Source organism: Ctenopharyngodon idella, chromosome 14 (genome assembly GCF_019924925.1).
Source record: "Ctenopharyngodon idella isolate HZGC_01 chromosome 14, HZGC01, whole genome shotgun sequence".
In the NCBI taxonomy this organism is placed as follows: domain Eukaryota; kingdom Metazoa; phylum Chordata; class Actinopteri; order Cypriniformes; family Xenocyprididae; genus Ctenopharyngodon; species Ctenopharyngodon idella.
This window is the reverse complement of record NC_067233.1, coordinates 3,700,508-3,727,240: the sequence shown is the minus strand read 5'-3', so window position 1 is coordinate 3,727,240 and position 26,733 is coordinate 3,700,508. Positions and strand designations below refer to the sequence as shown.

Here is a 26,733-nt window from a genome sequence, read left to right as displayed (position 1 = left end):
TTATGCAGACCCTCTTGTACTTTACTGAAAGACAGTCTTAGTGTCTCTATACAACCTCAATGTTAAAGGGTTAGTTCACCCAAAAATGTCATTAATTACTCACCCTCATGTCGTTCAACACCCATAAGACCTTCATTCATCTTCAGAACACAAATTAAGATATTTTTGATGAAATCCAAGAGGTATATGACTCCATAGACAGCAATATAATCAACACTTTCAAGGTCCAGAAAGGTACTAAAGACATCGTTAAAACAGTCGACGTGACTGCAGTGGATCAACCTTAATTTTATGAAGCGACGAGAATACTTTTTGTTCACAAAAACAAAATAAAAATAAAGACTTTATTCAACAATCTCTTCCCTGTCATTATCCTTACGCAGGTGATACAGTGAAGGCTTCCATGTTTACGACCGAAGGCCGGCTCAGTATTGGCCAAAGCTGATCACATGAGCAGCATGATGCATGCATGTGATGCTGATGCAGGAGCCGGCCAATAATGAGTCTGCGTTCTGACGCAGAACCTGGAAGTGCTGGACGCAAACAACGTATGAGAATGACACAGAAGAGAAGATATTGTTGAATGAAGTCGTTATTTTTGTTTTGTTTTTGCGCACAAAAGTATTCTCGTCTCTTCATAACATTAAGGTTGATCCACTGTAGTCACGTCGACTGTTTTAACGATGTCTTTACTACTTTTCTGGACCTTGAAAATGTTGATTATATTGCTGTCTATGGACGAGTCATATACCTCTTGATTTCATCAAAAATATCGTAATTTGTGTTCCAAAGATGAACGAAGGTCTTACAGGTGTGGAACGACATGAGGGTGAGTAATTAATGACAGAAATTTCATTTTTGGGTGAACTAACCCTTTAAAACTAAAGTTACTCATTTTCCAGATGTTCTAATTGCGTCAACAAATGTTTATGCGTACTGGCTGTGACTGCTGTCAGGTGAATGTCATAATCCTAATTACAGTTGGACAGGATTATGAGCGCACACAGACGCTTCTTTAAAACAATCTCCAGTAATCCCAAGTGTTTCTCCGCGTCCTGCTGCCAGGGTTCATAGGACGACTATAACACTATATAGAAAGGTGTAACACTTCACTGACAGCTAAGATAAAATGGCTGCAGTGGACAAGGATGTGGCTGAGAAGTTTTTGGACAGTAATCCAACGTTTGCCAAGCAGTATTATGACTCCAGGTTCCGGGCGAAGGTCGTCTCCGACCTCCTGTCGGCCACCAAGAAAACAGAAGTGGACATCAGCACTCACCATGAGCTGACCTCTATTGAGGAGTGCGAGATAATTTTCGATATGGTGCGGGACATGCAGGAAAACCTGCAGATGGAGAGGGCCGTGTTCAACCTCATGCGGCATCTCACCTTCATGATGCGAGCAGACCGCATGAGTCTCTTCATGTACCGCCAGAGGAACGGCATAGCCGAACTGGCCACGCGGATCTTCAATGTCCATAAAGATGCCACGCTGGAGGAGTGTCTGGTGCCACCGGACAGTGAGATTGTGTACCCGCTAGACACAGGCATTGTGGGCCATGTGGCCACTGTCAAGAAGACCATCAATGTACCTGATGTCACACAGGTAAGATTATGGAAGCTTGTTTCTGACCACAGAATAAAAAATTATAAAAGGTTAATGCTACTTTTATCTTACAATTCTGACTCGTTGCAAGTTTATATCTCATAATTCTGACCTTTTTATTATCAGATTTGTGACAAACTCACAATTCTGAGGGGGGAAATGTCAGATTGGTGATATATAAACTAGCAATTCATAATTATGAGGAAAAAGTCGCAATTACTTTTTTATTTTTTATTTCGTGGCGGTGTGCAGAAACAAGCTTCCATTTAGGAATAGGATAACTAGTCATGGCAAGGAAAAGATACTTAGTTAACTTAACTTGGTCCTGTGAGTTATTAAAATGAACGTGCAATTCACATCATTACCAGTAGAGGGCATTGCAACCCTAACATTTTATAGTCATATTTGATTTAAAAATCATTTTGATCAGACAGACCAAAATATAATGAAGCATAACTATTCAGAATTTAATTTTTATGAGCAGAATAAATTGTAGTTTTGTCCTACCTCTTTTTTATTGAATTATGTTAGAGCCGACAGTTCAAATAAAACATTTTTCTGGAATTAAAAGGAATATATATATATATATATATATATAAAATAGGCTAACAAACCTTCACTATCTCTAAAATGGGATTTTATACTAATTGTAAGTGCCCATTGCTGTTTTGGCTGATAAACTTGAGAAATGTGCTGGAGATGTTGCACAGACAGATATGTATGACTCAATGTGTTGTGCAGAGACAGCCATGAAATCTCCTTCTCTGTTTGATTATAAATTGCTAACCATTTTTCTTTGGCACACAGTCTGCTTCTCAGACAGCAATATACTTTCTTCTGTACTGCTCATAATTACTTTAAAAAAATGGGGTTTCTCAATCTTTGACAAAGGCGTTATGTGACTGAAATACCGAGTGAGTCTATTTGAAACCCTCAAGGTGGCGACAGCATCCTATCTCGGTTTAAGATGTCTGCCAGGCTGCCGAGTAACCACAAATGTCCACAGATGTGATGATATTTGTAAGCAAGCACATATGCGAAAAGTGTTTATAAACAAAATAAATTGGAGAGTGTGTGATTTTGTACATTTTGAGAATGATATGTGTCCACTGTAGCTCAGTTATTAATATGCAAGGCTAGTGCTGGTGGATTAGAGCAGGTCAGCGCTCTTCCCCAGTGTGTTATGTTACCGGGTCTGGAGGGGATAAAAGTCTTTAATCTGAGTTGAATTAGAGTGATCCTGGATTAAATCTAAAGGTCAGTGTCTAACGCCATGTTCCACAAGTCAGCAGAATATCAGTGCTTACCTTGACTCTACATTTTATATTCCCTTTCTCTTGTTGATGTGGAACAGAATATGGAGAATTTAATGTTTCAAAGAAACCTGAAAGCAAATGAACGCTATATTGGTGTTAATTTGCTTTCAGTTATTAATATTAGTTTTTCAAATATTATCCAGAACTTTTTGTCTGATATTGGCCATAGAGTTTCAATTTGTTAAGGTGTGTAATTATACATGTAAATACTGAGTAATATTAATTAACATTATATAGGATTAGGGTAAGGTGTATGGTTAGTTGTATATAATTACGCATAATTTAAAGTTACCAAATATTTAATTATATTTCATTAAATACATTGCATACATTATTTTTGTCTTGTTTTCTGGTACAAATATCTAAATTTCTTCTTAAAATTCTTAAATCAAGATACAGTTACTTGAGATGCAAAATGACAAGATATTAAGTCTTGTTTACTAAAAAAAAGTGTGTCAAAATTAAGTCAGTTTTTGCTTACAACAAAAACAAATATCTGCCAGTATGGTCAGAAAAATAAACTTTGAATTGAGATTATTTTTCTGACCACACTGGCAGATACTTTTTCTTGTTTTAAGCTCAAGCTCACTTAATTTTGATATTTTTTTTATTTTTTTTTTATTTTTATTTTTTTTAGAAAATTGCTTCTTAAAGGAATAGTTCACTTTCAAATTAAAATTTTCTGATAATTTACTCACCCCCATGTCATCCAAGATGTCCATGTCCTTCTTTCTTAAGTCGAAAAGAAATTAAGGTTTTTAATGAAAACATATTTTCCTTATAGTGGACTTCAGTGGTCTCCAAAGCTTCAAAAAGCTTACGCTAAATGTCCTACGCCTTCCCTATTCAACTTACGGAAAAAACGGAACTGGCGCGTTTGTTCCGTAAGTTGAATAGGGAAGGCGTAGGACATTCAGCGTAAGCTTTTTGAAGAATACGGAATCGCATTCTGGTGGAAGCACTTGTGATGCGATCATTTGTGCCTATAAAGCATATACATTTTGATTTTTTTTAGAAAATGACCGATCGTTTCGCTAGATAAGACCCTTATTCCTAGTCTGGTATCGTTTAAAGCCCTTTGAAGCTGAAGTGAAACTGTAATTTTGACCTTCAACCGTTTGGGGCCAATTGAAGTCCACTATAAGGATAATAATCCTGGAATGTTTTCATCAAAAACCTTAATTTCTTTTCGACTGAAGAAAGAAGGACATGGACATCTTGGATGACATGAGGGTGAGTAAATTATCAGGAAATTTTTATTTGAAAGTGAACTAATCCTTTAAGTAGTTATCTTTATTTAAGAATGTGTAGATATTTTTTAGTGGAAACCAATACAAAAATACTGAGTAAGAAAATATATATATATATATAATTTTTTTTTCTTTTTTTTCTGCAGTGTAAAAATATTTGGTAACACTTTACAATAAGGTCCTATATGTTAACATTAACAAGAACTAACAATGAAAAATACTTCTAAAGTATTTATTAATGTTAGTTAATGTTCATTTACAAAAGTACAAAAGTTGTATCTGTTAACATTATTTAATGTACCTGTGGTTGAACTAACAATGAACAGCTGTATTTTAATTAACTAACATTAACAAAGATTAAAAACACATTAACAAATGTATCGATCGTTGATATATTTAATTAATGTTAATGCATTTGTATTATTGTAAAGTGTTTTACCATTTTACTAGGCATTGTAACTCAAAACAAAATCCAAACTTTCATTCAAAGCTAAATTAAATGATTTAATTGTGCTCAACACTGATTTAACATTAACATTCTCACCATGAATAAATGTGCTTCACTCTCCAGGACAGCCACTTCAGTGATTTTGTAGATAACCTGACAGAGTACGAGACCAAGAATGTGCTCGCGACTCCCATTATGAATGGCAAAGACATGGTGGCTGTCATGATGGCGGTCAACAAGATTGGTGCTCCCCATTTCACTGCTCAGGATGAAGAGGTAGCATTTACTCATATCTTCCTCTGTAATACTGAGTACAGCACTTTGTGTTTATACTCAACAATAAGCCAGAGTCTTGATGAGGATGCCAATTTGAAATGTAAACAATGCAGAAAAGATTAATTATATGCATTGTTCTCGCCACACATATTTTTAATATCCCCAGTGAGTGTAATAAGAGGAGTTTCAATGAATATTAATACAGTAAAAGCACTTTGATTAAACTGACTTCTACAGAACAGATTAAACGCTCTATTGAAGTAAATCGAACTCTGTGTCTTGCAGACGCTAAAGAAATATCTCAACTTTGCCAATCTTGTGCTTCGAGTGTTTCACCTGAGCTACCTGCACAACTGTGAAACCAGAAGGGGACAGGTAGGATTTCTATGAGACTGAGATTTGAAATTTAAGACATTTACCAATACACTGCCACTTCACTTGTCATTTTTCCTCATATCTACATTGAAGGTGTTGCTCTGGTCTGCCAGCAAAGTGTTTGAGGAGTTGACTGACATTGAGAGACAGTTCCACAAGGCCCTCTATACAGTCCGAGCCTTCCTCAACTGTGACCGCTACTCTGTGGGCCTCCTCGACATGACCAAAACTAAAGTGATTGTTTATTTGTCTGTTTATAATCTTGCATGAACTATGCAGATAACTATTTGTAAATAGTTTGTTGTCTTTAACTACTATGTACTAACATAAAAAAGAGTTAGGCACAATGTACTTATTGTGTTCATATTGTATGGCAAAACACTTTTCTGCTATTGTTTTGGTTACGGGTAAAGTTATGGACAGGTTTAGTGGTATGGGTAGGTTTAAGGGTGGGCTAAGGTGTAAGGGAAGGGTCTATAGTGTAATTACAGCTGTAATTACATGCAGTATTTAAAAAAAAAAAAAAAAAAAAAAACATAAGTACAATGTAAAAACATCTATGTACACCTATTTTACCAATCTAAGCGCATGGTCTGAAGCACATGGCGCAGGTGCACTTAGGGCGTGTACGAATCCACTTTTGCTAGTTTAACGACAGAAAAAATGGTCGGCCTATAGGCACATATTACTAACGCGCACTTTAAATAACAAAAAAACACTGCGGCATTGACTTTAGACCAAGTTTTTGTTGGTCAATGACGCAGTCGTTTTCAGTTGCCTCAAAATAGCAACACGCCAACAATGCACCTGAGCACACCTCGTTTTCAGACCAGCACTCTCATGGGCGAACAGATGGGCAAGAGTGCATTTGCTATTCAAACAACATGGCACAGGATGTGAAAATGATAACTGTGTCGGGCTGAAACTAGCAAAAAACACTTGCGTCACGCCTGGCGTCGCATTGGGCTGGGTGTATTGTAGTTAAAGACACTTAATATAAAGTGGGACTGTAAATTGGAGTTTTTATTTACCTGTTGATGAATACTGTTATTTCTTTTGCCTGTAGGAGTTCTTTGATCTTTGGCCTGTACTAATGGGAGAGGTGCCCCCGTATAGCGGACCAAAAACACCTGATGGCAGAGTGAGTGATGCACATTGCATAAATAGGAAACGTGTATTTAGTTAATCCTGTCAGAGAAACACAAAACTTCCCTGAATGAATCGTCATGAGTTCTTACTTGCTGTCACGTCTGTTGTGTTTGACATGCGCTATTAATTCTGCTTCAGGAAGTGATTTTCTACAAAGTGATTGATTACATATTGCATGGAAAGGAGGACATCAAAGTAATTCCGTAAGTTAATAAATTTGTATTGCCTGTTAAATTTGAGTATGTGCTAACATTTGGCAATTAATTAAGCCCAGTAGCGCTACATGCTTTATCATGCATCATTCTACATTACATGCATTGTAAATGTTGTACCTTATAAACATATCAAGAAAGGGCAAGCCTGGCTCTAGCTCCAAGATGCAGGGTGGGCCAGAGAGTTATGGGTGTTTGCAAGGTTCAACCAAACTGGCCCTTTCGTGGAGCCAGATCTGAGCAATAATGATTTTATTATTTTTCGAGAGAACTCATTGTTATATTCTTAGCACATATACACTATCATTCAAAAAGTTTTTTTTTTTTTTTTTTTTTGAAGAATACTTCTATTCAGTAAGGATGCATTACATTGACACTAAAGATAATGTTACAAAAGATTTCTATTTCTTTTGAACTGCATTTAATCAAAGAATCCTGTGAAAAAAAAATGTATCACGTTATCTACAAAAATATTAATCAGCACAACTGTTTTCAACATTGATAATAATCAGAAATGTTTCTTGAGCACCAAATCATCATATTAGAATGATTTCTGAAGGATCACGTGACACTGAAGACTGGAGTAATGATGCTGAAAATTCAGCTTTGATCACAGGAATAAATTACATTTTAAAATATATTCAAATAGAAAACAGCTACTTTAAAATGTAATAATATTTCACAATATTATCATCAAATAAATGCAGTCTTGGTGAGCATAAGACACTTCTTTCAAAAACATTTAAAAATCTTACAGTCCCCAAACTTTTGAACAGTTTTTGTTTCTCTAGACCACCTAGAAATTAAAAGATGGGGTCTATTATAGGAAAGTTCTGTATTGTTCTGGTCAGATGTATATGCATTGTCGTTACAGTTCCCCTCCTGCTGACCACTGGGCATTAATAAGTGGGCTTCCCACCTACGTTGCAGAGAACGGCCTGGTGAGAGTCTAGACCTCCATCCTCCTCTACTGACGCCACAGTAGTCAGACAAGTTGAAAGCCATTATGGTTTATAATGCTCCTGTCATGTGCACAGCGAGGGGGAATAGAATGTGCTCCCACACTGAAATGATGGATAATTGTAATTTTGTGAACAGTAATTAATCAGCAAGCAATACCCCTTCTCAGTGAGCGTGACTGCTGCTTTCCCTTTACTCTGTCTTACAGATCTGTAATATCATGAACGCTGCTGAAGACGAGTTCTTTGACTTTCAAGTGAGCTCACCTTAACTTGTGCTTCTGTGAAAGCCCTACATAATCAATTAAATTAAATGAACAGTGTTCCTAAAGCTGTATATCTACAAACTAAAAAGTTTATTTTTATCCTACCAGAAAGAACCTCTGGATGAATCTGGATGGACAATAAAGAATGTACTCTCTTTGCCCATCGTGAACAAGAAAGAGGAAATTGTTGGCGTGGCCACATTCTATAACAGGAAAGATGGAAAGCCATTTGATGAAATGGACGAAACACTAATGGAGGTATTTGAGGCCACAGTATGGACCGGTAGTGTGTCATAGCTAAATATACAGTAATGGATCAGCAGACTCTGCATTATTCATTCATATTGTGTTTTGCCCCTTGAAAGTTTTTCAGTCTATTATACTCAGGTTTGTTGGATTTACTAAATTGCTAAACCAAAGCTCTAAAGAATACAAAAAGTACTTAATGTCTCTGTTTTATGTTAGAACTACAGTCCACAGGGGGCGTTTTAATGGTGTTCAACCATTTTTTGTTGGCATGTGACATTTTTTGTAGTTTTCAAATTAATTTCTGATGTTTTTAATCGTCTTGTCAGATTTCAGTCACATTCAGACTCTTGTAACTTTATCTCAATGTGAATCTAAACCTGAATCTCATCCTAAATGTGAACCTGAATGAATCTAAACCTGAATCTGAATTTGAATCTAAACCTGAATCTCAACCTACAGTAAAAATTAATCTAATGTAAATGTGAATCTAAGTCTGAATCTGAATGTGAATCTGAACCTGAATTTGAACCTAAATAAAAACGTGAATCTAAAACTGAATCTGAATGTCAACCTGAATCTCAACCTACAGTAAATGTGAATCTGAGCAGCAAATTCCCCAAAGTGAATCTAAACCTGAATCTGAATCTCAACCTACGGTAAATGTGAACCTGAATGTAAATCTGAATCTGAACCCGAATCTCAACCTACGGTAAATTTGAACCTGAATGTAAATGTGAATCTAAACCTGAATCTCAACTTACGGTAAATTTGAACCTGAACCCGAATGTCAACCTTCGGTAAATGTGAACCTGAATGTAAATGTGAATCTAAACCTGAATCTGAACCCGAATCTCAACCTACGGTAAATTTGAACCTAAATGTAAATGTGAATCTAAACCTGAATGTGAATCTGAACTTGAATCTCAACCTATGGTAAATGTGAACGAGTGAAAAAGTTAATCTAAACCTGAATCTGAACCCACAGTAAATGTGAATCTGAACCTGAATCTCAACCTATGGTAAATGTGAACCTGAATGTAAATGTGAATCTAAACCTGAATGTGAATCTGAACCTGATTTTCAACCTAAACATGAGTCTGAATGTAAATGTTAATCTAAACCCCAATCTGTTTCTATTTCAGTCACTCACTCAGTTCCTGGGCTGGTCAGTGTTGAATACAGACACTTATGACAGGATGAACAAGCTGGAAAATCGCAAGGACATCTTTCAAGACATGGTCATGTACCATGTCAAATGCAGAAAGGATGAGATTCAGAATATCTTGGTGGGTTTCTCCAACTTGACAGGGCTTAGCCCCTAGTATGCACTAATTAAAATAAGTTACAGTACATTGTTAAAGCTGGTAATAGCAGGTAGCAGGACATCCTATTTGTACAGTATGTACAAATGTAATTTTTGTTAGATCATGTGGAGGAGCAGTGCTGTCATATATGACACTATGATTGATAGTCTGCTTAAAAGGGGTTGTATAAACATAGAAGAAGAATCTTGGAATATCAGAAATGTAAAACTGACAGTGTTTTTTGTTCAGAATACACGCGAGGTGTACGAAAAAGAACCTGATGAATGTGACGAGGACGAGCTGGAGGATATTCTGGTATAACACAAAAATCATACTTGGTTTAAAGTCTTGTTGTTTTATAGCTGTGTATCTTCATGCTGTTGTTCTCTACAGTGTGAAACGCTGCCAGACTCAGAGGACACAGAGATCTTTGAGTTTCACTTCTGTGACTTTGATTTCACTGAGCTGGACCTAGTGAAGTGTGGCATCAAGATGTACTATGAGCTGGGTGTGGTAGACAAGTTCCATATTCCACGTGAGGTGAGTGATGGTGCCAGGTAACCTATTAAAGATAGAATAACCTCCAGCTGTCTTAAATCCCCAAAGGTAAAATGTTTCACAAATTTATTGGGTTGTTTCAAATATTAAGTATTGCAACATAACACTAGCTACATATTAGTATTACTACAGATGTGCACAAGTATTCTGAAGTGACACCAAAGATCGACAATGTAAAAAATAATTAGACATGATTATGCATTTCGAAAATTGAACCTCAGTAACAGCTCTGAGACACAAATGAATGCAACAGATCATTCCATTTAAACACAGTCTCTAAAAAATAACTTTGAAATACATGGCGCATTAAAAAATGTGAATGCTGAACTCCCATCAAGCTAGTCATAACGAAAATAGTGTGCCAGCTTATTATGGTTTTTACACTAATCTGCAGGCAGCACAAAAAGATGGCCTCAAGTGTTTTTAATTGAGTCTTCAGGAAGATCCACCATAAAATAATATAACATTACTAAAGTCTCTCTTTTTTTTTTTTTTTTTAAGAAAAACAAATAAGGTAATAAAATATTTGAGAACATTTTTCAAGAATTGTACTTCTCAGAATTTATCTTTAGAAATTTCTTGACTTCTTATTTAAGGAGATTTTCATAAGTCAAGCCCCTGGTCTCTAGATATGGCTTGGGTCCCTCCTTTAAGTGAATTTTTACCCATTTTATCATTTGCTAAACAAGATATTCATGTCCACAACACAAATGGTGCTGGGCGAGATATGCACCAAAGTTTAATATTAAAAGTTATCATCATTGTCTTATGTCTTATTTTTTTAATTAAACACAGTTTCAATGCAGCAATTCACATGACATTTTGACCAGACATTGGTATTAACTTAAAAAATACACACAGATAAAGAATCATAATATTACAATCCATAAAACAAGTTATATTTAATAAAGTGGAATGACATGGGAAAAAAGTATTGATCACACTAAAAAAAGCAGGACACCAAGGCAAGGCAATTACTTCTACCAGTGCAAATTAGAATCAACTGGGTTAGTGCATGTTGATAGGTTAGAAAAAGGCTTACCCACCTCTGAACACAAGTATACAAACATTCATGATGGGCAGAGGCAAACAGCTCTCCCAAGACCTTCGCAAGAAGATTGTTGCGCTACATAACAACGGCACTGGTTACTCCTAAATGTTCCTGTAAGCACCATTGGGGCCATTATCTGAAAGGAAAGTCACTCCACCATCAACTGGCCACGCACAGGAGCTCCTCGCAGGATTTTTTGGTCAGGCAGTCAGAAGGTTAGTTAGAAGAGTAGCCCAAGAGCCAAAGAGTGCTCGGAAAGAGCTCCAGAAAGACTTGGAGGCAGCAGGTACAGTTGTCACATAGGCAGTGCACTCCACCGCCACAATCACTCACCCCGAAAGACTCCATTATTGAAGAAAAGGCATGTTAAAGCTCATTTGAAGTGTGCTATACAACATTTGGAAAAGCCTGTGAATTACTCGGAGAATATAGTCTGGTCAGATGCGACAAAAATCTAACTTTTTGGCAATAATACCACCCGCCATGTTTGGAGGAGAAAAGGCTCTGCATATGACCCTAAAAATACCATACCTACAGTGAAGTTTGGAGGTGGAAGCATCATGGTATGGGGCTGGCATGTTATTGAAGGGAAGATGAATGGAGCCATCTACTGAGAAATTCTTGAGATGAATCTGTTGCCAACCAGCAGGATGATGAGGATGAGGGTGGACCTTCCAACAGGACAGCGATCCAAAACATACTGCAAAGGAGACTCTAAATTGGTTCCAGAGGAAGAAAATAAAGTTGTTGGAATGGCCCAGTCAATCACCAGTCTTAAACCCAATAAAGCATTTGTGGAAGGAAGATCAAGATTCACAAAAGGGAATATTCAAGATTTAAAGACGGTCTGTTTAAAAGAATGGACCAAAATCCCATCTGAGCACTGTGAGTGACTGATTTGTTCATACAGGAATCGTCTTGAAGCTGTCATTGCAAACAAAGGCTTTTCCACCAAGTATTAAACACAATCTCAGTTAGCGTGCTCAATACTTTTTTCCTGTGCCATTTAACTTCATTACATTAAACTTTTCTATGGATTGTAATATTATGATTTCTTTATCTGTGTGGATTTCTCGAGTTAATACCAATATCTGGTTAAAATTTCATGTGAATTGCTGCATTGGAACTGTGTTTAATACAAAAAAAGATTTGACGTGTTGAATACTTATTTCCCCCACTCTATGTACACCCTAGTGAGTACCCCTAACTATTGCTGCTACAAGTTGTTAAAGATACTGAGTTGTCTTTAAGGTACTTTATTGCACATTGTAAATACAGTATTTCCAGTGCCTTGTAAGACTGAAAGCTGACATTGCTTTATCTCTAGACCCTGGTGCGCTTTGTGTACTCAGTCAGTAAAGGTTACAGGAAGATCACCTATCACAACTGGAGGCATGGCTTCAACGTTGGACAGACTATGTTTACACTCCTCATGGTAAGAGAAAACTCTCATAGAATAAAATATTCAGCTCTAGGCCTTATTAAGAGGGCCCTAAAAATCTAATCTCAGTACCTCTAAAATCTGTGCTCACCTCAGTAAAGGCTAGTGAAACCCATGAACACATGTACTTTACTAAACAAACAAACCAGCCCTGTTACTCTTGTAACTAAGTGTTTGATAAATTTGACCCTCTGTTTGGTTGGTGCTTGAGTCGTGGGCCTTTTTTAGGCAATATGTTTAATGATACGGCTCACCTCCAACACATATCCTCTGAAATGGCTGACAGCCCCATCTAATTAATCATCCAAGTGTAAACCTGCTCCTGGTTAAGTCGTGTAATCACAGTGAGCTGGCCGTACGTCAGGAAGGATGGAGTGTTGGAGCGCTGCAAGAAACGCAGGCCAGGCTGTTAATGAGCCTTTCTCAGCACTACTCCCATGCTTCACTGAGCCTAATGAGCCCTCACTAGTCAGCCTCTTGCTCTACAAGAGTAGGGGGTGTGTCTTAAGAAGGCTCCGCCTTCAAGCCTATTAAACCGGTTCTCATGTTTCTCAGACAGGTGACCTGAAGCGCTACTATACGGACCTGGAGGCGATGGCGATGGTGACCGCTGGGCTCTGTCATGATATTGACCACCGCGGTACTAACAATCTCTACCAGATGAAGTATGTACTCATTACTGTTAGCGTACCACTGCTCTTATCAAAGAAAAATGTGTATGTGTAACAATAATCAGAAATACTATTTGAAGACTTTCTCTCTTTTAAATCTCCTATTTTTTGAGGGAAAGTCATGGGTCACATGGTTATCAATGCAGGATAAGACATGACTACATTTAAAAAAGCCTTTTTAACAACTTCTGCTAGACAGGAGTTCAAATCCTGACCTGATAAGTTTTTTTTTTAATTAACTAAGCAAAATTTTGAGAGTTACTGATTAACATTTCAATTGTGTGCAAAAGAGCAGCTTTAACATTTTGATGAAAACATATTTTGAATGCAATAAAAAAAATATATTTTTGTCAAAAATCTGAGGAGATTTAGATTTGAATGAGCAATATCAGCACGGCTGTGTTTCGGCCGTAGGTAATCACAGCTTGCTGATATACAGCCATATAGCACAGCTACGAGTGTGATATTGCATTTATACAACAGTTCGACTGCACAAATGTGTGTATAAATAAGAACAACAACAGAGTGTCTTTGAAAAATCTCTTTTGTGAGGAACTTCTTCATTCCGCCACGGATTAAAATCTCAAATTGACAGTTTAACAGTTGAGCCCAAGCCTCCGCGACTAATTCTAAAACGTCACATTAGAACTAGTAACGAAGGAACGTTGAGTCGCTTCATTGCAACTCATTGTAATATGTAGAGTATTATGAGAGAGAGCGAGTGTATTACCTGCATCTAGCTGATATTCTTCAGGTCAATCTTATATTTATAATCACAAAATCAGTTTGAATGTCCACTGAGGAAAGCGACACCTTTGTCTTTGTCCTTTTAACATTTAAGACATTTCCATGACAGCGCATTTGTCAGTTGCGTCTCATAAGATGTTTAAAGTAAAAACAACATCCTTGTTTCCTTGTTTCAGTTTATGTCAATATAATAGTCTTTGCGACTGACTGACCCACTCATAAACACAGTCTTTGCTGCCATCTAATGGCGTATTAATGTAACTTTCTCTGAAGTCGAAATCACTAATGGACTCTTTCTCAATACCAACAAATATGGCATGTTATTTATATAAAATATTATTTATTGAACAATAATATTTAAATTAACAACAATAGCCATTATAAGAGTATAAGAAGTAAAATAGGAAATAAGCACCAGCAAACAGTTCAGTCAAACGTACAAAAGCGGTGCTTCAGTTAATACAGGATTTAATTTGAATGTAAATATAAAGTTATGAAACTTAATATAGCCCTTAAGCCAAATCTATTAGCTCTGGAACAAGTAATAGATTAATAAGACCAAAGATTGCCTGTTCGATATACCCAAAACGAATTATACCTCATGTTTAACAATATTTACATAAGGCAAATTCCCAAAGTACTGGCTGAGATGAAGCTGTTCTCTGTGGGTACATGAATGCTGAACGTTCGCTGACGGCCTGGAGCTCACATCTCCGAAAGCGGCTAAACAAATTTTCAAATAGGCCCTATGTTTACATTGCATATCTGAGGTCTAAACAACTATATTCTCACCTAAAAAACTGTTAAAACTACATCCCGTTTTAAAATAACAGTAGTATCTATAAAAAATATGTCCGCCATGACACTCGCTGTGAGAATGCTGACAGCGGAGTGATTCAAATGGTGAAATGATTCCCGTGGCGATGTTGGAAAGACTTCTCAGCCAATCAGATTTGAGAACCAGAAAGAACTGTTGTATAAGTGGATTTATTCATCTTAAATTTTGCAAACTGTATATCAGATTGCATTATGCTTAATTACATTCAATTTTATTGAAAGTCTGTGACCTCCTGGGTTTTAAGAATCATTTTCTGTGATGATTTTGCCAGGTCTGGCAATCCACTGGCAAAGCTGCATGGTTCCTCCATTCTTGAGAGGCACCATCTGGACTTTGGAAAAACTCTGCTTAGAGATGAGGTAATGCTGAAAATTAATTACATTTCTAGGCATTTTTCAGAAGGCTTCTGCCATCATTACAATTTTGAACTCTACAGACCATTGAGAATGTGCTTTTAGTTGATAAGCTCCATAAATAACTGCCTCCTCACTCACAGCCAGCAGTTTCTTTACTGAAAAATTTTGTTTTCCAAGGCCTTAAATATCTACCAGAATCTGAACCGAAGACAACACGAATTGGTCATCCATTTGATGGACATAGCTATCATCGCAACAGACTTGGCCTTGTATTTCAAGTAAGAAATTTATTTTTCGGCCCTATGTGGGATATACTTTGTGAATTATTTATTCAGAGTTAAGGCCTGTTCACACCAAGGACTATAGCTATAACTATAAAGATATTCTTCCAAAAATAGTTAATATAAAAGAATAGCCACGCCACGACTATAACGTTAATGTCACTGAGAAACAATATTGTTGGGATAATTTTCAGAACTTTTTTTTTTTAACTGCAACGCTTAGAATAAACATAACGATATTGTGCGTTCGTATAGATATTAATATAGTTATCATTATAGTTATCGTCCTTGGTGTGAACGGGTCTTTACTCTTGCAGTTAGAGGCTGTCAGAGGTGTGTGATTAACATGAATTTAAACATGATGCGCATCCACAGGAAAAGGACCATGTTTCAGAAGATTGTGGATCAGTCCAAGACCTACGAGAGCTGGGACGCTTGGACCAAATACATGATGATAGAAACAACTCGGAAAGAGATTGTCATGTAAGTGTTGTGAGAAAATGACCTGTTAAAAACCTAATATCACCCATAATATCTGTTTGGCAAATAAGCTGATTTATAAACTTGCAAAAGAAAATATGCAGCAGCTTGAATTTGGTGCCATTTAGGGTTCATAAATATGAATTCACAGCGTGGTATTTTGGTTTTCCTCACCGCAGGGCTATGATGATGACTGCCTGTGATTTGTCAGCCATTGCCAAGCCGTGGGAGATTCAGAGCAAGGTTAGATATTCCTAATGCATAATGCAATGTCACATGCAAGGCCTGATACTGCAGCAATGTATTCAAACATGTAGGGCAGCCAAGGGTGTGACTGCATAGGAAAATGAAATCGCTGGGCTCTCAGCCGGCATAATGAGTCTGAAACTCCATTCATATGGTAATGTATCCATGGATGGGTTGTTTACATTCATTGTTTAACACTCATTATTATATGCATTTCACAGCAGACGGCACTGTAGATCATCTCACATGCGTGAGATTATATTGAGCTGGATGTCATGCATTTTTTAAAAATGAACATTGCTTCTTTTCTATGTTTTTTTTTTTGGTAATGATATTATTATATTCATGAAGTAGATCCAAGAACAATGATGATAGAGCCAGATTTCATAGTTGCAAATGGGACATGTGCCAGGTCTGTCTCAGTGGAGATTGTTTTAGAGCTATTTTTGCTTCTCATTAATGGTCTCTAATGCACAGTTAATATATTTTACGCATAAAATCCATATTTGCTTCTCTCCAAATGCATCTATAATGGCCATAAATCTAGGTTTAATGTTGACCGTGGCTACTTGCATTCTGTCCTCCAGGTGGCGCTGTCTGTTGCTGCTGAATTCTGGGAGCAGGGTGACCTGGAGAGGACAGTGCTGGAGCAGCAGCCCATTGTGAGAGAGCGCCTGGAATGAAGGGGTGGGAGGGGGAGCGCAGAGAAAAGGAATAAGAATGAAAAGTTCCCATGGGTCAAGTCGTGATGTACTGCCTATTATGCGGTGCAGTGAATCAGAAAGAGCGGTCACAATGGCCCAGTCAAACAGACCGCTCCCAAACTCCCCATTTTCTTTAGCAGTGATTGGAAATGCAGGAATATAATGTCAACTTTTGAAAAAGTGCCATTGAACTTTTCTACTTTAGTCAAATGGCTCTTCTCCACCGCTGTGTATACAGTTTGCATCAATAGTTTGTGGGGTTTCATTTTGATATAGAATTAAGCACATGCTGTTTCACTTACAGCCCATGATGGACCGGAACAAAGCGGACGATCTTCCCAAACTGCAATGTGGTTTTATCGATTTCGTCTGTGCTTTCGTTTACAAGGTGAGGTCCTCCATTTCGATTAGTAAACAAAACGACATATGGGAATTCATTGATCTACACATCTAAATGTTCACAGGATCCAGATGAGAGTCCATCAGGAAAGCAGATACATAATCATCAGCATAAATGCACAGTGATGGTCTTGATCAGATGTCTGTATACTTGACTTTTATTGAACGTCAGAATGCAGGCCTGCTGGAAGTAGAGAATGTGAAGTAAAGAGTCACAGAAGTAGGGGTGGGGGGGAAAGTGCTTTACATACGATTCTACTACTGATTCAACTCCTTTACAAATTTCAATGTTAGTTAATAACGTAATGTTGTTGGTGCAAAAAAGTGGTGTGCAATATCTATCAATTCTTTTTTAATGATGTGTCTGTCACATTGCAAAAATCAAACAAAAATACGTCTTGACAGTGCATGTTTTCACTGTGTGAATTCAGTTAGAATGCCATTGGCATTAAAATAGTTCCAGACAAAGCCACAGCAGCACCGGTGCACGTCTTTGAGCAGCACACAGCAGGATTTTGTTACTGAATCAGTCTGTTTTTGAACATTATTTGAGTGAATGATTCAATGACTCACTCATTAAGACAGGGATGTGCTGCCACCTACTGGCTGTTTTAGTTTCATATTTAAAGTATAATTTAATTTCTTGAACGGAGTGTCTATTTACACTAGTGCAAAAAGCGTCCCTTGTTGGCAAACACTATTTACACTAGCTCTGCCCACCAATGTCTGGTTGGGCCACTCAAGTTTTAAAAAAGATGCGTGGAATTCAATATCTTCAGTGGTGCAGCAGACCTGGCTTTTAATGCGATCGACGCGGGTTCGAATCCACCTTTTGCCGAGCTTGCATTTATTTTCAATAAAAATTAAAATTATGTTCTAAAAGTGGAAATAAACTGCGAAAAGTGTTTATTGGGTAGGGTTAGGGGAAGGTGTGGGGAGGGTTTTTATTCTCCCAATAAAAGGGAGAAAAAAAATTCTCCCAGGCAGCGTCCATTTAATAATTTTAATAAATATAATCATAAACTTATAAATAAACTTTGCCTGTGTTTTGATCCGTAGATTCTGTACTCTTTCAGAAGATGCGTGATAGCGCCCCCTACCGTATAACAACGAAAACACGGAAAGCCAGAAAATTCTGTCAATGGCGGGGAAAAAGTTAATCTGAGAAAAAAAATCCGAGAACACTATCAAATGATATAATCCAGACCAGACACAGAACACTAAAAGAACATTTCTACCCCCCTACAATACTCCCCCTTTACTCAAGCCCTATCCCTCTTGCAGGAGTTCTCTCGCTTCCATGTGCAGATCACGCCCATGCTAGAGCGTCTGCTGAACAACAGGAAAGAGTGGAACGCTTTAAAGGAAATACATGAGGCCAAGCTAGCAAAGCTGGAAGAGGCCAAAAAAGCTACAGAGGAAGCAAATGCTGCCGCATCAGCTGCCAAACAAGGTAAACAGTGACTCACGGTGTCTCAGTTTCTTAATTGTCATATTAACTATTCCTTTTTGCTCATTTACATGTTGTTTCTAACTGGTATTATTTTGTTCCTTCTGTGGAACCCAAAAGAAGATGTTTTGAAGAATGTTTACACTGATCATGTACATAAAGTGAGCGCAAGTCCATAAGTCTACTGCGGAATACAAGATTTTCAGTAAATAATGACTTCAATCATATGACCTTATGGACTACTTTTTTGGTGTTTTTTTTTATTTTTGCTTTCAATGTAGGGAAAAAAGCAACATGAACATTCTTCCAAATTTCTCCTTTTGTGCTACACAGAAGAACAAAACTTTATATGGGTTTGAAACAACATAAGTGTAACATTTTATTTTAGGGTCTTATTAACTTGCATATTACTAGAATATTGGCTGTTTATTAGTACTTATTAAGCACATATTAATGCCTTCTTCTGCATGACCTTATTCTACATTCTTAATCCTACCCAATACCTAAACTTAACAACTACCTTACTAACTATTAAAAAGCAGTAATTAGGAGTTTATTGAGGGAAAAGTCATAGTTAATAGTGAATATGTGTTCCCTATACTAAAGTGTTACAAACATTTTTGTTTAAAAAAGGGTAAATATGGTTTTATAAACTCTTCGCTTAAAGGGATAGTTCACCCAAAAATGATCCCGTGATTTACTCACCCTCAAGCCATCCTAGGTGTATATGACTATCTTCTTTCAGATGAACACAATCAGAGTTATATTTAACAACATCCTGGCTCTTGCATCCGTACACAAGTCTAGTTCCGGCGGAAGAGTAACCTCTGACCCAATGCATGACGTATTGACGAACGTGGAAGATAGGAGGAAGGATAGAAGCAAAACAAAACACTGGTCACAAATTAGAAGTCTAAAAGGAGAATTTTTAAAGAGAAATGTCAAAGGATTTTGATATACAAGAAAAGGAGCTTCAGTTTGTTGCACAGCCCTATTTGTTTGAACCGCGAGAGACGTCTACTCTCAACTACTTTTACGACATGCGTCGGGTCAGAGGTCGCCGTAAGTCGACTTGCGTATGTATGTTTGTCGGAAGCTGGTTATTATTATAGTTTATAAAGTTGTAAATATGGATATTTTTCTTACAAAAACGCATCACTTCACTGAAGTGAAGTTAACCCCCTGGAGCCGTATGGATTACTTTTATGATGGATGGATGCGCTTTTTTGGGCTTCAAAATACAACACCCCATTCAGTCCCATTATAAAGCTTGGAAGAGCCAGGATATATTTTAATGTAACTCCGATTGTGTTCGTCTGAAAGTCATATACACCTAGGATGGCTTGAGGGTGAGTAAATCATGGGATAATTTCATTTTTGAGTGAACTATCCCTTTAAGGAATAATTTTTACAAACAACTGACTAAATACAATGTCCACATTCTCTTTCCTCACAGAAAGCGCAGCCCAATCCTCATCTCAGTCCAAGACGTGTGTAATTTCATAGATGTCAAACTGCGGAAAAACAAAGAATGTATAACAATGTACCCATAATTTGGGCCACTTTTATTATTTCTCACTGCAGGAAGTCCTTTGGCAAGTATTTACACTAGTCTTGAGCTTAAAGGTAAAGAAAACACTTTAGTGCAAGTAACAGACTATTGCAACATTTCCCACACCAGGTTAATGTCATCAACAGAACATTTTTTTTTTTTTTTTTAAAGCTAGAATTATCAAACTTTAGTGAATATTGGCTGAAACTGTACAAAATAGGATTCTTACCTACTAAATAACATGAGTAGTGTGAAAAGGCCACATTATTTTTTTTTTTTAATTCATATTTATATGTAGAAATGTATAAATAAAAGATCAAATGAGGAATTGTTGAACCTAGCCTCGTTCTTTTAAAGCTTTGTAACTGTGTTGCTGTGCAAAATAAGACTTCTGCCTCTAGGATGCAGTATGCTCGGCTGCACTTGTGTGTGTGCGCTAGCACTAACTGTCCCACTGGGACATACATAACAGTCTTACAAAAGCATTGGATAACACCTAGGGGGTGTTGGCCTAATCGACTGGGAAGGATGAGAGCCGATTGGCAGGACAGAAAATAGAGGCGGACTCGATGCTAGCATTTACGTCATTGCCACAGACGCAGTCACTGCACGTCAGCGACTATGATGTCACGTCTTCTGCTACATTTACCTCACTCCCACAGCAAAGAGGTGGAGTCAAGAAAATCTGCAACCACTGCAAAAGCCAAAATAAGCTCTGACGTGACAGCAGATACACACGCCTTTTCAAATGGATGTGCTGCATCCTCATACACACACACACACACACACACACACAATGCCGTAGGGAATGATTATTCTGACATCTGAATCACAAATCAGCAGAGCGGCAAATTGCCACCAGCTCTCCGAGTGACTGCTTTAACAGTGGTCTCATTCAGCATGTTCTGCTACATGCCCTCAGTGAAAGGAATGGCCACAATTAGCTTCCCAATCTAAAATTCTAGGCAGTCTGCATGGATACAACACAGAATGCCATTTGCTATTGGCTGCCATTTCAATGCAGTAACCAATCAGAGTGTTTCCAGCTGAGCTGGTCTGTTTATACAATGCGTAATGTCATTTGGAACATGGAGGGAAAAAAAGCAAGTATTAAAATGCTGCTGCTTTTTTTTTTTTTTTTGTCAAAATCCTCCCTCAAGTTGCTATTCAGCACTCGTTCTAAGAATAGTGTTGCTTTCTGCGGCTTACTGCAGCATTTAGTGGCTTAAATAGTAATGCAGTACACGAATGAATTACAAAGCTGAATGTTGATCATTATGGATTTTATTTTTTTGGAGGCAAAACAATGAATATATGTACTTTTTTTACAGTATATGAGGATCAGTTTCTACAGTTTAATAATGTAAACAATCTCGGAAGAGAAATGTGTTCAGTTTAAAAGGAAGCCATCATCTGCTTTTTTAAAACTATTTACATGAATTAAAATATAATTTATGACATCAAATAATTCCACTATATAGATTTGATCTAGGAAACTAGATTTTAACAATTTAAAAATACTGAAATGCTTTTGTCTCCACATTCTCAAGATGTATGAAAATCACACAATACCGAGAGGAAAAAAAAAAAAAAGTTGAAAATAAAACCAACACCATTTCAAGACATCCAAACCAAGTGGCATATAAATAAAAAAAAACCTCAAAATGAAACAAATATATGTAAAAATATAAAATCTTACTAGCAGTATTTACCAAAAACTACGTTAAAAAAGGAAAATCATAGCGAATTTGATAGTCATTAGATGTAAATAATCAATAAAAACAATACAATGAAAAAAATATATGCCCTTTGACTCAAATTTTGTTTCCACAAAAGACAAGGTCTTGAAGCAGCAAAGTAATGCGACATGGATGTGTGATTCATTAGCCGATGCGCCGGCACCGTAATGACGAAAACGCTAGATTCACTTCTTGATAAAAATGACCCAAGGTTTAACACAGACAGTATAAACTTTCCCCGAATATAATCAAGGCCGATTCAATTGGAAAATTCTCTCCAATCTGGCAAGAGCATGTACTTTGTGAACAACAAATTGCAGGGCCACGGATGTAGTGAATTAAAAGTGACATTTTGTATGAACTAAAAAAAAAAAAGAGAGAGAGGAAGAAATCACATGCGCACACACACACTCACAGGGCCAAGCCAAACGATCATGACATTCGTGAAATGGATTTGATGTGATACCGCACTTCTCCTGTATCCAAACATCAAATGTACTTTTTGGTCAACTTGTCTAGCGATTGCTAAAATGAGGGCTGGAAAAATGTATTGCATTGAAGAAGGTTCCCTTTGGAAGTTTTTTTTTTAATCTTTTTTATTGTTATTTTTTATTTGGATCTGTACATTCTAGATTGACAGTGTTGAAATGTATTGAAGTGTTCTGAAACACTGAATAAAATGGTCTATAACAAATTATATCATCTATATATTTATCTACACAAACACACAAATATATATATGTGTATATATAATTATATATATGTATATACCTTTTATAATATGGCTGTATTGAAAAAGTTTACTCACTTCAGTAAAGAAAACACATTGGATTGTAAAGGAGATCAGACAGGACTGATAGCTTTGTTTCCCCCTAAGGTTTAAGGCTCTCCTTGTGAGATTGGGCTGTCTGTGTATTTTCCTTTAAAAAAAAGTCCCTAAACGTCAGCCTTCTTTTTGAACGATCTGAGCCGTCTACAACATACAGTACAAGATCCGATTTCCCCTATAACCCTAAAACAACCGATCTCTTCAATGAGAAAGGATCTCTATTGCATCTCAATTGCATAAAAAAAAAGAAAAACATATTAAAGTAATTAAAGAGAATCGTTTCTAAAGGGACACACTTTATACAACAGTGTTTGACTTATGAAGCCATATCAATTAAAATTCCCTTCTGGATCTCCCTGTATTGCTTAGCGCTGCATCATCGGGTTCACCAACAACCAATCAGACCCACCATTGAAAACCGCACGTTACCACATCGCTGTACAGCACAGAACCATACATCTCATGTTTACACAAGACACAGTGCTATATACACATTATATACTTCTCTCTATTTATATATATAATCATGTAAACCAGCACATCTCTCACTTGTTTAGTAGTATACATACTAAGCACAAACACTCATTCAGTTTGTTTTCTCAAGATCTTATTGGGCAAATTGGTCTGTAGTATTCAGAGGCCGTGTCCAAGTAACAGCTCAGTACCGTAAAAGGGAAAGCCGAAAGGCACGTCCTGATAGGGTACTTTAACACTGAATAAGGCGTTCTGTACTTAGTGTGCGCTCTAGTTAAAGTCGAAAGAGAATTCAGTCATGTAAACATTCAGGTTTGGGGTGTGTGTTTCGGGATAAAGGGGAGAGGCAGGGAGCACGCTCGCTCGCTCACAACTGCACTAGATACACAGGCCGAGGGTTCGAGGAGACCCCTGCAGAATAAAAGCAACGGGTCCCAGCGTATAATAAGAGACAGACCCATCCCTAGACCCCATAAAAGACACGGACGACACGCAGTTATACACTGGTACACGTTTAGACTTCAAAAAACACACACAAAGGACAAATAGAGAAGTAGCCACAAGGTAAGAGCTAGAAAAAACCCGCAGATCTTCCCCTGTCAGAAAGGAGAGAGTAAAAAAAGAGTGTTTGAGCTTAGAGAGAGAAAGAGTATGAGAGAGTGACATGTAAACAAAGCAGAGATACGACCGTATCTCTAATGAGATTGAGCTCTGGAAAGATCTTCCTCATAGTTTACCGCCACCCTTCTCTCAAACGATGACAGGAGCGCTCCAATGAGTCAACCGCCTGCGGTGAGGGCTCTGCTACTGGGGGAGTCTACCCACTCAACTGTACTTTCAAATCAAGACCAATCGGATGGGCGTTACAATCGCATTTGTGATGCGTACATTCCATTTCTGTCAGATTTGGAATTTTGTGAATTCTAAACTGAATTGGGTCGCGTTCTGGCAACTGAAACAGTAATAGAAAAACTGGTAAGTTAAAGGGTTAGTTCACCCAAAAATGAAAATTCTGTCATTAATTACTCACCCTCATGTCGCTCCACACCTGTAAGATCTTTGTTCATCTTCAGAACACAAATTAGGATATTTTTAGTCAAATCTGTTTTGAAATCGCCCACCACTAGATATTGTTGAATAAAGTCGTTATTTTGTTTTTTTGGCGCACAAAAAGTATTCTCGTCGCTTCATAACATTAAGGTTGAATCACTGTAGTCACATGAACTGTTTTAAATATGTTTTTAGTAGCTTTCTGGGCATTTGAAAGTGTTAATTGTCTTGCTGTCAATAGAAGCCTCATTAAGCCATCGGACTTTATCAAAAATATCTTAATTTGTGTTCTGAAGATGAACGAAGGTCTTACGGGTGTGGAACGACATGAGGGTGAATAATTAATGACAGAATTTTCATTTTTGCGTGAACTAACCCTTTAAAAGTGGAGTAATTTTTGCATTTAAAAAATGCAAACTGGTTTCCAATTGGTCAGCCAAATAGATAGCCCCACCCCCAAACTCACACCATTGGCTGTGTCAGGCTGCTCAAACAAACAGAGCAGTATTTTGATACACTTTTCAGGATTTGTGTTTACTTGAATCTCTTCAATTTTAAGCTGGGATAGGAGAAAGTTTTTTTAATGTAAAAAAAAAATGGTAGTACAGTTGGGTTCGGACTCCAGCAGTAAAAGCCCCTTCCACAGCAGAGGAGGGTAGAGGCCAGACCAAAGAAGCACTACCTCGTTTGAGTGCATAGATGAAATCAAGGAAGCACTAAAATTACAAAAAGACTACTTTTTTCTTGACTTTTTGATTTGTAAACTCTACCTTGTAGGATTTTTTTGTTTGTCGTTTTTTTAAATCCACTTTTCATCGTAACACACACACGCATACACACACACACACACACACACACAGAGTTGAACATCCACAAAGTTTCGCTAATACAAAGCAGTTATTGTTTATATATTTGTACGACAAAATGGTGAAAGCACCTTGCAGGTCTATGAAGAGAAGACAAAAGGGGTACAAATAAAAAACAAAAAAAGCACACGCACGTCACAACAACCAATGGAAAAGAGTGCGGTTTGCTACGAAGCCCGAGCCGCTCGCGACGTCATGAATGGCATCAAACACACACACACGAGAAGCAGCACTTGTGTCCGGTGTGTCAGAGCTGTTTCTGTTCATTTGTAATCCTCCCGCCCCAATGTCCTCCGATCCTCAGTTAGAAGTGACAAGGTCTATTTTTTTATTCCAATGTTCAAAATGTAAACATGAAGAAGTGCCTTGGTTGAGGTGCTGAGGAGAGTCTCGGACAGGGCGTGACGCTGGAGGTGTGGTAAGGCGTGTCAGCGATGCAGGCTTCTCTGGGCCTCTTTCAGCAGAGCGTCAAAGTCCAGTGCATCATACTTGCTCTTCACCGGACCTGGACCCGCCTCATCTGAAGAGCAAAACACTCGCAGTTAGTTTGTAACACTAAAGAAATCTGCCAATATCAATTTTAAAATTATTATTTGGTTAATGGTTTAAAATGGTAAATCACACTTGTGTTGTTGTTTATGCATTTATTCAATTCAATTCAATTCAACAAATCTCAATTTTAATGTTCAGTCTATGTCATGTTACTAATTTGTATTCCACCCATCCACCCACCAATCCATTCATAAACCCACCCACTCATCCACCTAACCATCCATCCATCTACCTACCCACCCACCCATCCATCCATCCAATCAATCCACCTAACCACTCATCCATTCATTCATCCATCCATTCACCCATCCATCCAATCCACTCACCCATCCATCCATCCATCCATCAATCCACCCACCCGCCCACCTATCCATATACCCACCAACCCACTCATCCAGTCCAATCCATCCATCCATCCATAAACCCACCCACCCAACCATCCATCAAAACACCCACCCACCTTTCCATCCATTCACCCACCCAACCACTCATCCATCCATCCATCCATCAATCCACCCACCCACCCACCCACCCATCCAACCATCTATATACCCACCAACCCACTCATCCATCCATCCATCCATCCATCCACCCAACCACCCGTCCATCCATCCATCCACCCAACCACCCGTCCATCCAGTCCATCCACCCACCCACTCATCCATCAATCCACCCATCTACCCACTCAACCACCCGTCCATCCAGTCCATCCACCCACCCATCCATCCATCCATCCATCCATCCATCTATAACATATATTGACCACTACTGTGGACAGCATTTTTGTAATATTTATACCCTTACCAACCAAACTTTGATATGGGCTAGTTATTTTATGACTCAGCACATTGGATTGGACAATGAGTTAATTTTAAAAATGAACAAATCAAGCAAGCTGCTTTTCATTATCATTGTCTGGAACTGACTTCACACATTGTTTAGTCCCTCGACTTGATGTAATAGCAAAAGCACTGCAGTGTATTGGCCTGACTATAATTAAAACTGCACCCTGCTTTTTCAACCAAGAATCAAAAAGTCT

The 26,733-nt window shown here is 37.7% G+C and overlaps 2 protein-coding genes across 2 annotated transcripts in view; one reads left to right on the top strand and one right to left on the bottom strand.

Annotated features, from left to right (window-relative positions):
* Positions 1-341: 341 nt before the first annotated feature.
* pde6a (phosphodiesterase 6A, cGMP-specific, rod, alpha) lies at positions 342-21,799 on the top strand. Its single transcript, XM_051859691.1, has 22 exons — positions 342-1,606; positions 4,744-4,896; positions 5,182-5,271; positions 5,365-5,505; positions 6,338-6,412; positions 6,559-6,623; positions 7,507-7,573; positions 7,801-7,848; positions 7,966-8,115; positions 9,249-9,392; positions 9,660-9,725; positions 9,804-9,950; positions 12,347-12,454; positions 13,016-13,125; positions 14,988-15,075; positions 15,250-15,350; positions 15,729-15,836; positions 16,013-16,076; positions 16,667-16,741; positions 17,088-17,171; positions 18,467-18,635; positions 20,089-21,799. The coding sequence occupies exons 1-22, from the start codon at positions 1,130-1,132 to the stop codon at positions 20,136-20,138; spliced, it is 2,580 nt and encodes an 859-aa protein (XP_051715651.1). The 5' UTR covers positions 342-1,129; the 3' UTR covers positions 20,139-21,799.
* Positions 21,451-26,733, bottom strand: part of ppargc1b (peroxisome proliferator-activated receptor gamma, coactivator 1 beta) — a 50,447-nt gene continuing 45,164 nt past the window's right edge. Inside the window, exon 12 of the mRNA XM_051859690.1 lies at positions 21,451-25,662. Coding sequence (XP_051715650.1) covers positions 25,571-25,662 — 92 coding nt within the window. The 3' untranslated portion in view covers positions 21,451-25,570. The remainder of the gene's footprint in view (positions 25,663-26,733) is intronic.